This window comes from Spea bombifrons, chromosome 3 (assembly GCF_027358695.1).
Source record: "Spea bombifrons isolate aSpeBom1 chromosome 3, aSpeBom1.2.pri, whole genome shotgun sequence".
Taxonomy (NCBI): Eukaryota; Metazoa; Chordata; class Amphibia; order Anura; family Pelobatidae; genus Spea; species Spea bombifrons.
In genome coordinates, this window is record NC_071089.1 from 83,214,529 (window position 1) to 83,230,285 (window position 15,757).

The window sequence follows — 15,757 nt, forward strand, 5'->3', positions numbered from 1 at the left end:
GGATAAAGCACACAATATTGCCACTCTGGATATGGTGTTTATGTAGTTTTTTTAAATATAAATGCAAAAATTATATACCGTATATGTAGTGACTGTAGCTTTCCATCAATAGACCTAATGTTTAGGGGGCGCATGTTGTAGACAAGAGAAATCTGTCACTAATAGCATGACCACATCAGTCATTTTCTTTTATATCACATGTTGTTGTCCAGCGCATATAAAGTGTTACTCTGCAGCATGTGAAATGTATAAGAGTAACTGATGCTATCCCACATACTGTTAGAGGTGCCTTTACCTCAAGTGCTGCCCTAGGCCTGACCTCAATCCACAGACCGGAGTGCGGAGTGCAGCACCTTTCATTGTATCCTATCGTAGAGGCTGTGCTAGCTTGGTAGTCTTCCCTAGAGTAAATGGGCTAATTTTTGGAGATCAAAGTTTTCCCTTGTAACAGGCTCTTTGAGCAGTGGCACACCAGGGGCAGTATTTTACATGTGCTGCTAAGCAACAAGTAACAAGTATATGTGTTCTGGAACATTAGTATAACTCCCCAATGCAGATCACGAAGAGCAAACAATACTGACCCCAATGCCTACCTAAGCAGTTTACTCTCTGTAAGACATGCAGCACAGTCTGCGGCTAGGAAATAGGCTAATTACATGAGTGCTGTCTAAAGCATGCGTCCTGTAGAACATAAGAGTGTATATTGCTTTTTTTCCGGTATAATTAAATTAAACCAATGAATGGTTTATTAACCTTTCTGGCACCTGCTTCTGAAGCATATGTAAACTTCGGATTTTCCTCATATATCTGTTTCCCCAGGCAATAAAACAGCAAGGAAAATGCAATAAAAATATCACGTGTATGCTGAAGCTTGAGAAGCTGTCTGCACCTGGGAAAACATTCATACTAAGACCTTATTTTGACCACAGATCAATCTGTCTGGTGCTTCAGCAGCCATTATGTAAATTATCAGTACAGAGAGGCTAAAGGATGATGTTGAAGTATCCCACACTCATACAGATAATGCTAGTAATATACACACACGCAGAAAATTAGTGCTAAGGTTATATTTCTGTGGGTGGCCACTGAACCTTGCTGTATGTGCTCAGCTTGCAAACTCAACTAGAGTGGCGTCTTTGTTCTTAAAATCTTGAAAGGAATGCTGACTAGGCATTCATCAATGCAATGGTGGATTATTCCTCACCACAGAGGTACAGGCAATAGGAGCATATGGCTCGTGAACAGCCAAGACTGTAACTAAGATGAGCAGATTGGCCACTACATCAGTTGAACTGTGAGCCCCAACTGTAGTTCTGCTATTTTATTCAGGGATCATGGAAGAAAACTATTTTATGTTTGTTTTACAGAACTATGTTTCTTTGCAGTCTGAGCATCATTTCAATATGAATGAATTTTCCTCATGATGTCATTCAGGCAGCGCCCATAGGTGTCTGCTCAGGCAGCACATTTTTACTTTGACATTGATACCACAGGTTCATATAGTCTAAATGGATTCTTCACTTGTGGCTGGGTTCAGCAATGAACTTAGCAGTGCCTTGTCTGTTTCAGTGGCATGTTAGCCTTCTTGGCAGGTTAGGTTCCTAATATAAGGAAAGTGGACAGCCATACAGCCTACAGTTTCTCGTGGAAGTTATGGTTAGATTGGTAATAGGAAAGAGAGCTGGCTTCACTCTATTAATACAAAAGGTATTTTGTATTGTATTGTAATAGAATACATAATACACAGTTGCAAACTGTAGACCTTTCACTACAGTTTAAAATATTTTTGGTCTAGACCTTTGCATGTTTTTTTATTGTTCTACTGAACTCTAAAAGTCCTAAAACAGGCCTTGATTTAAATGCATGTGTAGACTATTAATTGGTCCCACATTTGATTAAGACAGAACACAAAATGTGCATGTAAATGGTGTAGTAGTACACAATAACAAATACTTAGAAGAACACCATGACTTTCTAGCAAAAACAGAAAGTTGAATGAATTCCAAGACGCAAGTCCCAACCATCATGAAACTAGCATACATATCACCAACAGGTAAAAATATACATTCCAATATATTATTATTAATTAAAAGGGAATGAAAGATTATTTATATTAAATAACATTCTGAATTGTATTCAGAATTTTATATTTCATAACTTTTTAGCCTGTTTGATTATTTTTCTTATTTTTTTACTCTCCTCTAAAATCCATTTAAATCTTAATTTACCACATTGATGTAAATAACAGAGAACTTGAATGTAGGAAAGAACCAGTAAATGGACCACAGAACACTTAAAGCATATGTACTACAGCCTTTTGATTTTTTTCCTTGTGATTCCTATATGGCCATAGACCAGAATCTGTGTTGACGACAGTTGAATTGCCAGGCACATCACGGAAATGCATTCTCTTAACGATAATTGACTTGCCTAGTATGTCATAGGGTTAAAGAGGTTTCACCAAAAAGTGTTACTGTAATGCCTCTACTCGATTATAAAGTACTGCATGGGCCTTTTCTGATAGCTCCCTGGAGCAACAACGTGCCTGCTTTTAAAGAGCGTAGGAGATGATAACAAAGGCTAGTGGTAAAATTAGTGCATGGAAAGAGTTAAAATACTATCATTTGAAATTCCTGGTGGTGTCTAGTTTTCAAAAATATATAGCTTGATAGGTTAAATGAAATTGCCCGTCTTCAAAGATGTCCAAAGTAGGACATGGGGCAGAATGACCAGATGTCAAAATCACAAGTTGAAAAATGCACACCTTCCAAATGTGGCCTTTTAGCACCAAAACAACCCTGACAAAGCTATGCATGGGTGGTATCTGTACTCAGGAGATACTGTTGAACACATACAGTGACATATACTAGCAGCTGAAATACAATGTGTGTGAGAAAAAACACAAAAGCTACCACAGAGTTTAACAAAGGCTGGTAGTAGAATTAATGCATGGAAGGAATTAAAATATTAGCATTTGCAATATCCTGGGGTGTCTTGTTTTTAAACATATATGGTTCAGATTTTAAGAAAATGGTTTTGACATAGCAATATGCTAATATATTTAGCAGGTGTTTTAATTAGCTTTTGTAGATGAGTAAACAATTTTTCAATTAAAAGTCAGAAAATGTGCTTATTTTTTAATTTTTCACCATATTTTAGATAAAATGATCAAAAAAGTATCTAAATAAAGCCCTTCTTGTTCTTTTATTTTTTCGTTTGAAAATGGTGAAGGCAGGTAGTATTTGGTTGTATCTTAATGTGTCAAGTGACTAGTTCAGTCTGGCAAGCCAGTTGCCCTTGCAGCTGAATGTGTGTGTTGGATATGTGTGTGCCAGGGGGTGCCTAAGCAGCTGACAGAGGAGCATAACCACAAGCCCCTACATGGTTGTTCCCAACACATGGCCTGTTATAGTGAAGAAGGTGATGATTTTCTGCAGCAGATTGTTTTTGATGTCATTTGTTTTAAAATAAATAGAGTTAAAAAATTGTGGAAACTTTTTGAACGTCCCGTGCATAATTACCCTACAATAATAAAAAAAAAACTGCTCTGTGGTTAAGGGGTTAAATTAACCCATATCCTGGTATGTTGGTTGAGTGTTGGATCCATTTTATTTGTAGGATGTACTAAAGATTGGGCAATTTGGTTGGGCATGACCATTAACTGAAACCTTTAAACCCTACCTTGCCTGTGTGTGTAAAATTAAATGAAAAGATAGACTGTCTGTGTTTGCAAGTAAACAAGACACATGAAGATGTATTGCCAAAGGGCCAAATAGTCAATTTTGACAGAGGGATCAACTGATCGATGTTCACAACCGTCCTATTAGCCTATTTTATTATATAGTTCAGTACTGGAACACTGATTTATAGCATTGCATATACTGATCCAAAAAAACGAATGGCGTTTAGAGTTCTTTTTATTTATTGTGCTTGGAGAACACCACCTGCTGACAAAACTGAATAACTACAATGGGCCACCTTTCCAATGAATGTAAATTGCAATTTGATTACAAACACATACATTACTATCATTATTACTACTTTATCAAAGCTGCCTATGATTTGTACTTTTTCCAACAGTGTAATTATAACTTGGGATATTTACTCCGAAAAGGGGGTGTATGTAAACTGAGATCGATGGCAAAAAAGTGGCAAAACTATTATATTTAATAACATTTTTGTGCTGAAGCTAACCCCTTTCAGCATATTTGCCCTCTTACAATGGTTGTTTTATCAACAACGATGAGCAAGAACTCAATGGGGAGGAGTACTCATACAGATGCTTAAACCAGAAGTTTAGACACATGTGTTAAACAAACTAACCAGAAAAGATAGATTATTGGAGTGGTAATACTGTAAACAGGCTGGTAGGGGGCACAGTGTGACAAATATCCAATGTAAAATAATGTGCTATTCGGTTAAGAAGCATATTGTTTATGGCAACTGGAACTTACTACTGTATATTATGCTGGGGAACTGTATTACACATATTAAACACATAGAATTGGCATTGGCTGAACATCTTCCTTATGGCAGTCACAATCAGCCAATGGCATGGGTTAACGCAGCCCAGTGGGGCAATGATCAGGTTTCTTAAGTTGCGTTTGGGAGCTAAGAATTCATTCACTCTAATTCAGACTTGGAACATTATTCTGCTTGAGATCTCTTACAAAACTCAATAGGGCTGGCAAATACCTGCATGATATGAGCACTGGGCTCACCCTACTCCCAGTTATGGGACCAGCCAGTGGCTGAGGAGTATGAGATCTGTGTCTCTCACAAACCTTCTCTGAAGCTTTACCAATGAAGGCCAATGTTATGTGTGCCCTTCATAGGCCCTAACGTTTCTAGCACCTTAGGTGAACTATGTCTTTGTGGTTACCCTATTGCATGTACTTGGCTACCAACATAGGAAGATGCCTTATAGCAGTGGCCATTCAAGCTAAATGTGAACAATGTATTGAATGTATTGTAATCTGAGATGGTGAGAGCTATTGCCAAAAAGTTTTTGTCCTGTTAGTACGAATAGCTGACCCCATAAATTCTGGTAATAGGGATGTCCCCTCTTCTCATAACATAGTTTGCAGCATGGCTTTTGGTCCTCACTGATGTAATATGGGTGATTTTGGTGTAGTCATCACACTGGTGAATAATCCTATGGCTACTCTTGTTTTTATAAAGTGGTGTTATGGAAAATCGTCCTGAAGCCCAGAGTTTATAAGGGAGTTATAAGGGATATATAGTCAATAGGAATACCCAGAGCATATAACAGTATAAAAAATAATACTATTGCCAACTTTTTAATGATGACAGACCAATACACTTGCTAGAGATGGATGTGCTTGGAAACTTAATGAATGTGTATAGGAAAGTAAAGGTTTGTATGAGAAGCAACTTAGCACTAGAAAGGGTTCACATGATGCTTATGAGAGACGTGTATCGTGAAGGAAAAGCCTATAACATGTATTTGTATTCATTATCATTAGTCATTTGTCTTTGACCTTCAAATGCTGCACTTACATTTCAACTTAAATAGCTCCCTAAATGGCCATTTGTATTAATATAGCCAGGACCCTTTATTTGGACAGCATTTTCATTTCTATTTTCTCGTTACCTGTACACTTAACTCACCAATTTACACAGACCTTGACATTGATCCCTAAGACCTATGTATCATATCCACTTACAAACATGCCATTCCACGTAGGCCAGCAGAGGTGGATTTGTCAGGCCACTGTCCGGGAGGATAAATGAAATCTCCAGTGCACTTTAACCCCCCGAGAATCTGTTATACTATGCAAACTAAAGCAAACATTGCTTTTCTAGCTTTCTGAAATGCTTCAGCATGCGCTACTGTGGAATACGATAATTAAATACATGATCATTTTTAATTATATGTTTTTTTTTTAGATATATAAACGTCTTGTTTAGGGTCCAAGGTGTTAACCGTTTCAGTACCAGCGGCACTTAGTAATGTGTAGTTTTTGACAATGACCAATTGCAATTATAGCTTGCCCATTGCCAGTTCTATTTAAGAACTCCAAATTTGTACATATAAGAGGGTACAGAGAGAACACTGTGTGCAGCCAGTGAGAGGCACACAGTTCAGAGAAATAATTTCTTAATGGCCGCACCTGGACACATTTATCTTAAGGTTAATTCTCATCCCATAGCTTGCCAGCAGTATTTGCCACTATTTTCTTTCCTGTCTGTTTATATGAAGATTCTCTTCTCAAGTATTTCTAAATGTATGTTATAGTCATGTCACTAGTATCAGATTCTGTCAACACCGTATTCCTGAATCAATTTTAAATCAACCTTTTGAGATTACGTAGGTTCTGAAGTATGACCTGATCACGTTGTCTGTTTTATCCAGGACACATTGATTAATACATGTAACACATGTAAAATTGTTACCCCGAAGAATTTAAAATCCAAGAAAATGTCTGATGATTTCATCATATTATTAAGTACCCTCAAGACCCACCACCAGTACCCATAGAAGCCCCAACCCAGCACAAAATCTTATTTTTGTATAGTTATTTAGAAGTTGATGGCACAGTCTATCAATTTTTCCTGGCGAGAGACTCAGATCTTAATCAACCCCTGATCTTGTATTAGATTCAGGATAGTTTTATGCCTAATCCATGCATGTTTAAATTCCCTTACTGTAGTAGCCTCTACCACCTCTGATTTGAAAGTTTGTTCCATTTATCTACCACCCTCTCAGTAAAGTAAAACTTCACTACACTATTTAATCCGTGTAACAACATAGCAGCACCTTCGAAGAGAATACATATATCCCACATGTGTGCACATTTAGGTGGTGCTACCATATATGCAGACAAATCAGCCGCTTAGAACCTCAATTGATTTTTGGGGCTGAAAGGAGATACTCGTGAAAATAAGCATAGACTCACCATAATGCTAGATCGATATAATTGTCCTTACGAAAACCATGCTTTATCATATTAGGGACTTCAAAGAGGAACCCAGTAGATATTAAATGTGTTTATTTATGAGGATCAATGAACTCAAAGCCATGTCCTAACAAGCAAACAGTTGATCCTAATGCTTTACAGACACTTGGACTTGACAAAGTTCACCATTTCTCTGCAGAGCAATTGTTGCAGCTGTGGGCAAAAGAGTAGTGCAGAAACTGTGTGAATATGGCATCACAAGATGACTTTAAAGCAGATCCAAGGTAATTTGTGAGTCTATGCTCTCCATAGAACTTTGTTTTTATAATGTTAGCCATTATATAAAAAAAGAATATATATATATATATATATATACATGTTGCTCATTCTAATGCTACTCTAATGCTACTTGAAAGGCACAGATGGGGCTACTGGTTATACCTTGGCCCTCTTTAAATACTGAGTATGTTGCATTTTATCCTGTACAAAATGTAGTATAACCTTTAAGGTAATTTGGTCGTTTGTGCCTGTTGTACCTAGGGATTTAAAACACATTTTCATTTAGTTTGTCTTTAGTGCTCTAGATTCCAAGTTTGATCCTAGTTATAATACCGGTGCAGGTGTCATGTCCCAAGCAAGGAGAACAGCAAATCCAAAGCATTCATATAAAAATCATAACAGACACAGAAATGGATTTCAACTGTGTTATTGTAGTTTATCGTGCCATGACAGTAAACAGGCTTAGTAGAATTGTTTTTGCCATCAAGAATTCTGTTTCAGAATTAACAGGGACTGTGCCAATAAGGGAAAAGCTCTTAATGGAGGGGGTCAGAGACTATGCCAATTAAACTGAGGTTTTGCAATTTTAGGAATAAGATGAATTTTGTTTGTTATTGTTTGCCAACTTTTGTCTTTTGCCATTTTCCATTGCCGAGAAGGCCACAGGAGACATCCAGGATATGATTAAACTGATTTCCGTTACGCAGAGTCTCGCCTCATAAAAGGTCCATAGTATACAATTTCCTGAAAAAATAACTTATTGAAATTTGCTTATTGCAAGAGACGCACTGGAGGAGAGATGATAAAATCAGATTGGGGGGGACTTCATCGTTCAGATTTATACTCTGGTTAATCTCTGTCTTCGTAATACAGCTCCAGTGAGTCTCTTGAACAAGATTCTGTGAATTACTGATGAAATGAAGCCTGGTTGCTGTATTATAGCAGGAGACTTCAATTGTGTATCAGACCCTAATATAGATTTTTTAAAACTAAAATAAACTTTGGAAAACAAGGATTAAATATTCTTATTATAATTATTATTAATACATTTGATTTGTTTGATATATGGAGGTTATATCAACCTAAAGAGAGGGACTCAACTTACCTATCAAGAATTTCTCTCATATATTTAACTGTTTTAAATATAGTAAGAAATATTGTTATAAGAGATAACACCTGGTCTGATCACAATATCTCAGTGATGGAACTTAAAGAACACCAAAACTTAAGAGACAGAACAACTTGTAGAATGAACAAGTCTTTGTTTCAAAATGAAGATAATGTAGAATATTTAGCAAAATTGATTAAGTGTTTTTTAGGCAAATTGCCCTGCTGAGGCTTCGCTGGCGAATATATGGTATGCTTTTAAATAAACCTAATAAAACTTAAATAGTAAATTAAAAAAAGAAAGAGACATAAAAACATCTGAAAATGAAAAAGATCTATCCCAGGAAAAGTACAGTTTGAAATATGGAGATGTTAAAGACAAAATATTATTGCAGAGGAAAATTAGAGCTGACAAAATCCTAACACGTAAACAGAAGTAATAGAGCAAATAATCATATAAGCAAACCTATTAATGACAATGATATTTATATGACTCCAGAAAAAAATAAGAAACATTTAATGACTAGTATGGTAAATTATATAAACTACAGAAGTCTCTGCTAATAAAATAGAACAATATTTGACTAGAACTAAAATCACTAAAAACTCCGAAGCTCAAAGGGAAAAGCTAAATACTCCTATGAAGGTCAGAAAGTACATAAAGTAATAACTAAGCTGGATAAACACAAGGCCCCATGACCTCGATAGATTTTGCAATTTATTCTATACATTGTTTGAGTCTAAAATAACTGATTACCTTACAATGACCTTTTAACAATATGGAACAATATGGTTACTTTCTATAAGAAATATTGAGAGCAAACATTGTTACCCAATACTGCTGTTTTCAGCAATAGCGGCTGATAGATTGAGAAAGATCTTGGGCATGGTGATCCACCCGGATCAAATAGGATTTGTTCTGGGTGGATCAATCTGTTACAATACCAGACGACTAATTGCTATTATAGATTCTGCCAATAGGAGAAAAGTACCTATTAACTCTGGTGTAGGACGCTGAGAATGCTTTTGACAGAGTAGGCTGTTCTGTTCAAGAATATGGCATGCAGGGCTGGATACACAGGGCATTCATGTTGCTGAATGCTAATCCATTAGAGAGAACATTTGGACCTAATATCTTCTCAGACTAAGTTATATAGTGGTACTAGACAGGGTTGCCCACTATCACCACTCTTTTTGACTATAGAACCATTTGCCATTAATATTAGGAATAACTCTGGAATAAAAGGTTGCCCTATAAAACAAAAAGAACTACAAATGAATCTGTATGCTGATGATATGCTAATTATTATTACTGATCCAGTTAACTCTCTAGAGCATCAAATGGCATAAATTCTTGACTATGGGATATTTCAAACTACAACATAAATAAAACTACCTTACAAGCTAAACATATTAGATAAAGAGACGATCATGCAAACATACACAATTCTATGGGCGGAGTTTAATTATTTTGGGTATAACGATAACAAGAGATATAAATACAATTAAGGGGTAAGATTAATATAATTAAGAGAACTTACCTCTTTCATATGATTCCATTGAAAATCTTTGATAAAGATTCTATTAAACCTGGTGATGCATTGCTTTATTGGAGCTAAAATATTATAGCCTTTAATTGAAAACATGATGTAATTTTTTATGTGGGGTCCAGTTAAAAACCAACAACATCCAATATATGGTATGATGCATATACACACAAAATATACAATCTATAACATTTATAAAATATATTTGCATGTAGTTGCCAATCCACTTACTAGTGAATTTAGTTACCAAGTGTGTCTATGTTTCTAAGTGCTAATTGGTTTATCTTCCCCACCCTAATCCACCTTTACAGCTAAAGTTCTTTGCCTTGAGGGACCTAACCCATGAAGTAACATGGTACCACTGTGTTATAAAGGAGTTATGTGTGATATGGTGGATTATTCATAAATATAGGAGTTTTCAGATGAGTTTTCATGACAGTTGAACATTCAACTTTTAAACTCCACTGCATATTATAAAAGGTGGACAGGGAGAGATTTCCCCTTTTCCCTAGCAAAGAGCCATGAGAACGGTTAGTTTGTAGCTGCTGCCAGATAGTTTGAAAGTGGGGGGTTTCAAGGCGAATGTGACAGAAGTCCACCAGTTTCTATGATGGAGTTTCAGCTTCTTAGCACCATTATTTATTACTGGAATCTTAACGCAGCACCAGCTAGCATAGCATTCTCTTTTGACAGCTACTGAAACAACCTCTGTTATTTATTCCAGGATCCCAATACAACAGGTTCACCTCCTGATTAACAACTTCAGCATACCAAGAGAATGCCTCTCCTTACCACCATCGTCAACACAGCTTCCATATTGTATGTCCTATCATCTTTTCTAGTTTTGCATCAGTGTGTCTTTTGAATAGTTATGTTATTCTGTAGATGCGAGTATTCAATCTGATAAATACATTTCTAGGACATTGCACTTTAGATTTATACAATCTAAGGAAATGAAAGCTAAAAAAAAATGTTTAGACCTCACTTCCTAAATATGTAGATTTTCTGAGAATTTATTAATTTGAGGTTCCTATGATGTTCTATTAATTCCACATCACACATATCCCTTGTTTGAATATATATAATACTTTTTCAAGAGCACATCAATGCACAAAGTTTGCAGTAGTAAAAATGTACTGTAATAAAATCTAAGATTTTTTTTTCTTTTTATTTGTTATAGTGTTGGACACACTGCAACTCTGTATTTTGGGAATCCTTACCCTTCTCAGCACTTTGTCAGTTGCTCTTTATGTGGAAGAAGCTTTTTATCTTAAAAAAAAAGTTCGCTGTCCAGTCAAAAGAAAATCCTTGCTATGGAGCAGTGGGGCTCCTATGGTGAGAGGACATATATTGGGCAATATTGTATAGAAATGCAGTACTGTATTTTAACTATTTTAACTGTAAATGCATCCTATGCCTTTTATTAAAACTATTCTGAGAACTACTAACGTTCTTAAAAATCACCAATAGACTCCACAGGGGTCTTGAAATATGTACATTTTAACTGATTTGTTTTTCTTAAAGTAAATATGTGATTGCATATATGCTAAGGTTGTGATGTGTAGATGAACAATTTGACATGGTCATGTTGCATATATTTCATTAGCAAAATTGCTAGCAGATATATAGATCAAAAGATCAAGTTGCACTTGAACAATGCATTAAGTTTCTGTATGTACTTGCTCAAAAAACATAGTTCTAGGGGTGAACACCATACCAGGAGATATAAAGGTATCAACAGACTATACATAATTTCTCCCTTGTAAATTGTGTATGTCTGTTGCCCCTTTTCAGAATTATGGGTACTAAATATAAGCACACATCTATTCATTATGAATAAACACCTATAAACAGTAATTAAATTAGCAGCAAAAATCATCACAGCATTACATTATGCTAAAGTTCACACTAAATCATTTGATTGATTTGTCTGGTAGTCACACCAAACTACAGGATTATGTGTTCCACTGTAGGTGTAATTTCTCTGAAACACCATTGTGCAATAAGGTCCAATGATTATAATCATTCCTGCAGTAAATGATACAACAAAAACAACATTTTAAACCAGTTGGACAGTAAAGTTAGTTAAATCATGTGACGTGTGCCCTCTCTTACCCTGTTAGGTTATTTCTGTCTTGACCTGTTTTGGCCTTTGGATCCCACGGGCCATTCTGTTTGTGGATATTGCAATTGGCACGTAAGTAGCAGCAAAGTACAAAGAGAAAAATCAGCACTGCACTGGTTTTATGTATTCTTTTTTTCAGTGTCCTGTTTGATGTTTATTTTTATAAAATGTGTTCTTTTGTTTCTCACATTGTATTGTGACTACATTCATCAACAGAATTTGCCACTAATGATTACTGATTTTCATCATCACATAGATATTTTGCAACCTGTTTCTACTTCATATTGATGGTCATTATAGAAGGTTTTGGTGGAAAGGATGCACTGGTCAAGAAGATGGAGAACACTGATGTTCACATCAACACTGGGCCCTGCTGCTGCTGTTGCCCCTGCCTACCTCGCATCAAATTAACCAAGTAATAACCCACATAAGCTTCTTTTTACAGCTTGAAAATCATAGAAAATGTTTAAAACAACGAGATGGCCATTGTAACTTTCTAGTTTTGCTTCTTTGGAACCATTAGATTAGAACCAACCAAGTTGTTCTCATTAGTTGTCAGATTCTATATTTATTACCTCTGTTGAATACACTACTTAAGCTACATTTGCTAATGTGATGCTTGCCTTGCAGAAAGAAGCTGAATCTATTTATCCTAGGTGTTTTCCAGATGTCGTTCCTGAAACCAGTCTTCAATTTTATTGGTTTGGTTCTCTGGTCTGATGGGATCTTTAATCCAGATGATGTAAGATTCATTAGGCTTTGAAATTTAACTTGATTAAGCAATTTAACTTTTTTTTTTATTAGCAAGCTCTAAGCAGTGATGTAATATATGCTTATTGAATAGTGAATTTACTCTGAAAAAGCAAGATCTAGTTGTGTAAATCTGTAAATGTGTTTGGAATATAATGTGTATATATTTTCAAATTCTGCAGCAAACAAAAAATAAAAATTAGCATGGGCTTCAAAAAATACTATGGTATTGTAATGGCAAGTATTGTAAATCATATTATATGTATTCCCCACATATCCGCTATGTTAATACCAAAAGCCAGGGATATTGCAAATGTGACCTATAATATTGTATTGTATACTAATATATTAATGCATTAGATCAGGGTTGAAAAAATGTTGTTTGATACAGACCTCTCATCACCCTTAGCTAAAGCTCATCAACGTTTGTTCAAATAATCCAGAACCGATTATATCTTTTATATTTTATACAGCTCTCAGCTCGTAGCATTGCTCTCTGGATGAACACAATGCTTGGATTTTGTACCGTTATGGCCCTGTGGCCCATTGGTATTCTGTTCCGTGAAGCCAAAATCCACTTGGCTGAACAGAACATAGGGAAGAAATTTGCAATTTTCCAGGTAATTACATCAATTTCTTTTTCTTACTTTATTGTGTTTAAAATTGTTATAACCTAAGACTATATATATATACACACTAAATTTTATAGGCCCCGTTAGAGTAGTATTATCAAAGCATTAGACCAACTCACAATGTGTTTCATGCTCCAGTGGGGGTCATTTATAGCAAATTCTTAGTTCTGTTTGTGACACAAGGTCTTAACACTGCATTGTTGCTCCAAAATATGGATCACTATTGATTACATTAGGCAGGAGAGAACAATCAGAAGTAAATCAAAGCTTGGTGCAATGCACCCTGGAAAATGTTTCAAAAGCCTTTGAATGAATGAGATGAACATTTTCTTAATAAAAATATTGTATTAAAGTTGTCAATGTTGTGTTGTACACAATTTTATCAGAAAAGCCAGGAATCAAGCTGGAAACACAAATCTTATAAAGGGATTTGAAAATGAAAAAAATATTTTGTTTTTTTTTCTTGCTTGCTAATTGTATAATGTACCCATATCCTTTATATAGCCATGTCTAAATACTTATTTCAGATCCTCCTCATCCTGACTACTGTACAGAACTCAATCTTTAATATCTTGGCCAACTCTGGACAGATTCCATGCGTCCGACCATATGCATTTAAAGCCAGATCTCAAAGTAAGTCACTACAAAGTGTGCATGTCTTTTATTTAATATATATATGAATGAATGGAACGTATATCACTAATCAAAAATGATCAAATCCAGGTACCACTCAAATGATGAATACACTGTTCTCAAAGGTTTTGTTCCATTACCATAAGGGGGTTATATACACCCAAAAGTCTGTCTTAATCACCTTTTCTTAATGGCACGGAACATGTCCTTAGACCTGCCAACCTAGGCAACAATGTACCCACTGTCTGGGTAAAATATGGAAGATCATAATATATTTATCACTACTTATTGCTGGGCTTTTTTGATAACATGTAATGATTCCTTCAGTCTATGAAGCTGGAATGGAGTTAATACTTAGGACAGACACAGATGATTACAACATTGGTTGGCTAGGTGCATCTTAGTAAAAAAAAAATGTTTTACTTTTTTAAATTGTTATGATACCACCTAACATTACATTGTCTTGCTTGGTTCTAGTGATGAACAACCATTTATTGATCATAGAAACGTTCCTCCTTGCTGTTTTGGCCAGATTTGCCTACAGGAAGAGGGATGACGAAGTAGGATACACCCTTAAACCACTGGCCGTGTGATCCAGAAACAGGCTTACTCGTTTTAATAAACACTGCACATTGGACTGTACTGGAATACATTGTAGATTCCTCTGGGAGTTTGTGCATAGATTACGGAGCGCACAGCTGTGTGTCTCTATCCATACGTCATGCTGGATCTATCCTATACATACCACACCCCAAGGCTGTTATTGTTATTAACATTTGTTTTGCTTACTTCCATTCCCAATTACAACTAAAATGTATTTTGCACTCTCCATTATAGAAGACAAAAATAAAAAACGACAAATAAGAATGGTATTTGGCCCAAAAAGTGCTGTTTTTCATATTTTCTTCCAGATATAACAAACTTTTAATTCTCTCTCGCTCTCTCTATATATATATACACATTAACAAACATTAATCTTTGGATTGGGGAACATCTTTATTAGCTGCTGCTTCATTGTGTTTGAAGTGATTTTCCAGTTTCAGCCACGTTTTGTAAACGCTCTGGGTGTAAAAAAAAATTCTAACTATTCTTCAGATCTTAAATACTAAAATGGAACCTCCAGTGAAATCCTACCAATTGGCTCTCTTACCCATGACTTATGCAAATCTGACCAGTCTGAGTACGTGCGCGCACACACACACACACACACACACACACACACACACACACACACACACACACACACACACACACACACACACACACCTCTTGATTTTCCTTGCAGGTTGTTTTAATTGCTTAAACGCCAAAGAGAAAGTTGGAATCATCAACTTTCCAACAACTTGCCTTTTTCTTAGTCCAGTGGTAGAAACAAAATCTAGATGGATCATTTTTGGGTGCAAATACAATACTAAAAAGGTATTTTGACTCTGTTATGCTAGATAACACTCATACATTAGTAGATCCCCATAGATATGTTTTTAAACTACACTACTAGCTTAAACAGTGATGGAGATGACCTCTGTTTACATGATTAAAATGGTATATTAATAAAGTTTACATTACTCTGATAGCCCAAGTTATAAGACTAGATTCTGGAAAGTGTAATAAAGGCTGAACGATATTTAATAGGGGCAAAATCATTCAAATCATTGCTGAATTTCGTTAAAATGTGAACTGTGCATACATGACTGTACCAGTCAGCAAAAGGTAGCTCTTTGCTGTCACAAAACACAACAGTAGGGTCCTGGTGCATACAACTTT

The 15,757-nt window shown here is 35.7% G+C and overlaps 1 protein-coding gene across 1 annotated transcript; it reads left to right on the forward strand.

Moving 5' to 3' along the window:
- The first annotated feature begins 7,063 nt into the window (after positions 1-7,063).
- LOC128483601 (organic solute transporter subunit alpha-like) lies at positions 7,064-14,878 on the forward strand. Its single transcript, XM_053459838.1, has 9 exons — positions 7,064-7,204; positions 10,578-10,672; positions 11,034-11,188; positions 11,977-12,050; positions 12,235-12,393; positions 12,609-12,720; positions 13,202-13,348; positions 13,888-13,993; positions 14,471-14,878. The coding sequence occupies exons 1-9, from the start codon at positions 7,170-7,172 to the stop codon at positions 14,584-14,586; spliced, it is 999 nt and encodes a 332-aa protein (XP_053315813.1). The 5' UTR covers positions 7,064-7,169; the 3' UTR covers positions 14,587-14,878.
- Positions 14,879-15,757: the final 879 nt, after the last annotated feature.

Excerpts from the sequence above, each read along its gene's own strand:
- LOC128483601 (XM_053459838.1), top strand. The coding sequence starts at position 7,170 with ATGGCATCACAAGATGACTTTAAAGCAGATCCAAG. Across the intron at positions 10,673-11,033 it reads GTCAACACAGCTTCCATATT|TGTTGGACACACTGCAACTC; the intron begins GTATGTCCTATC and ends TATTTGTTATAG. Across the intron at positions 13,994-14,470 it reads ATTTAAAGCCAGATCTCAAA|TGATGAACAACCATTTATTG; the intron begins GTAAGTCACTAC and ends GCTTGGTTCTAG.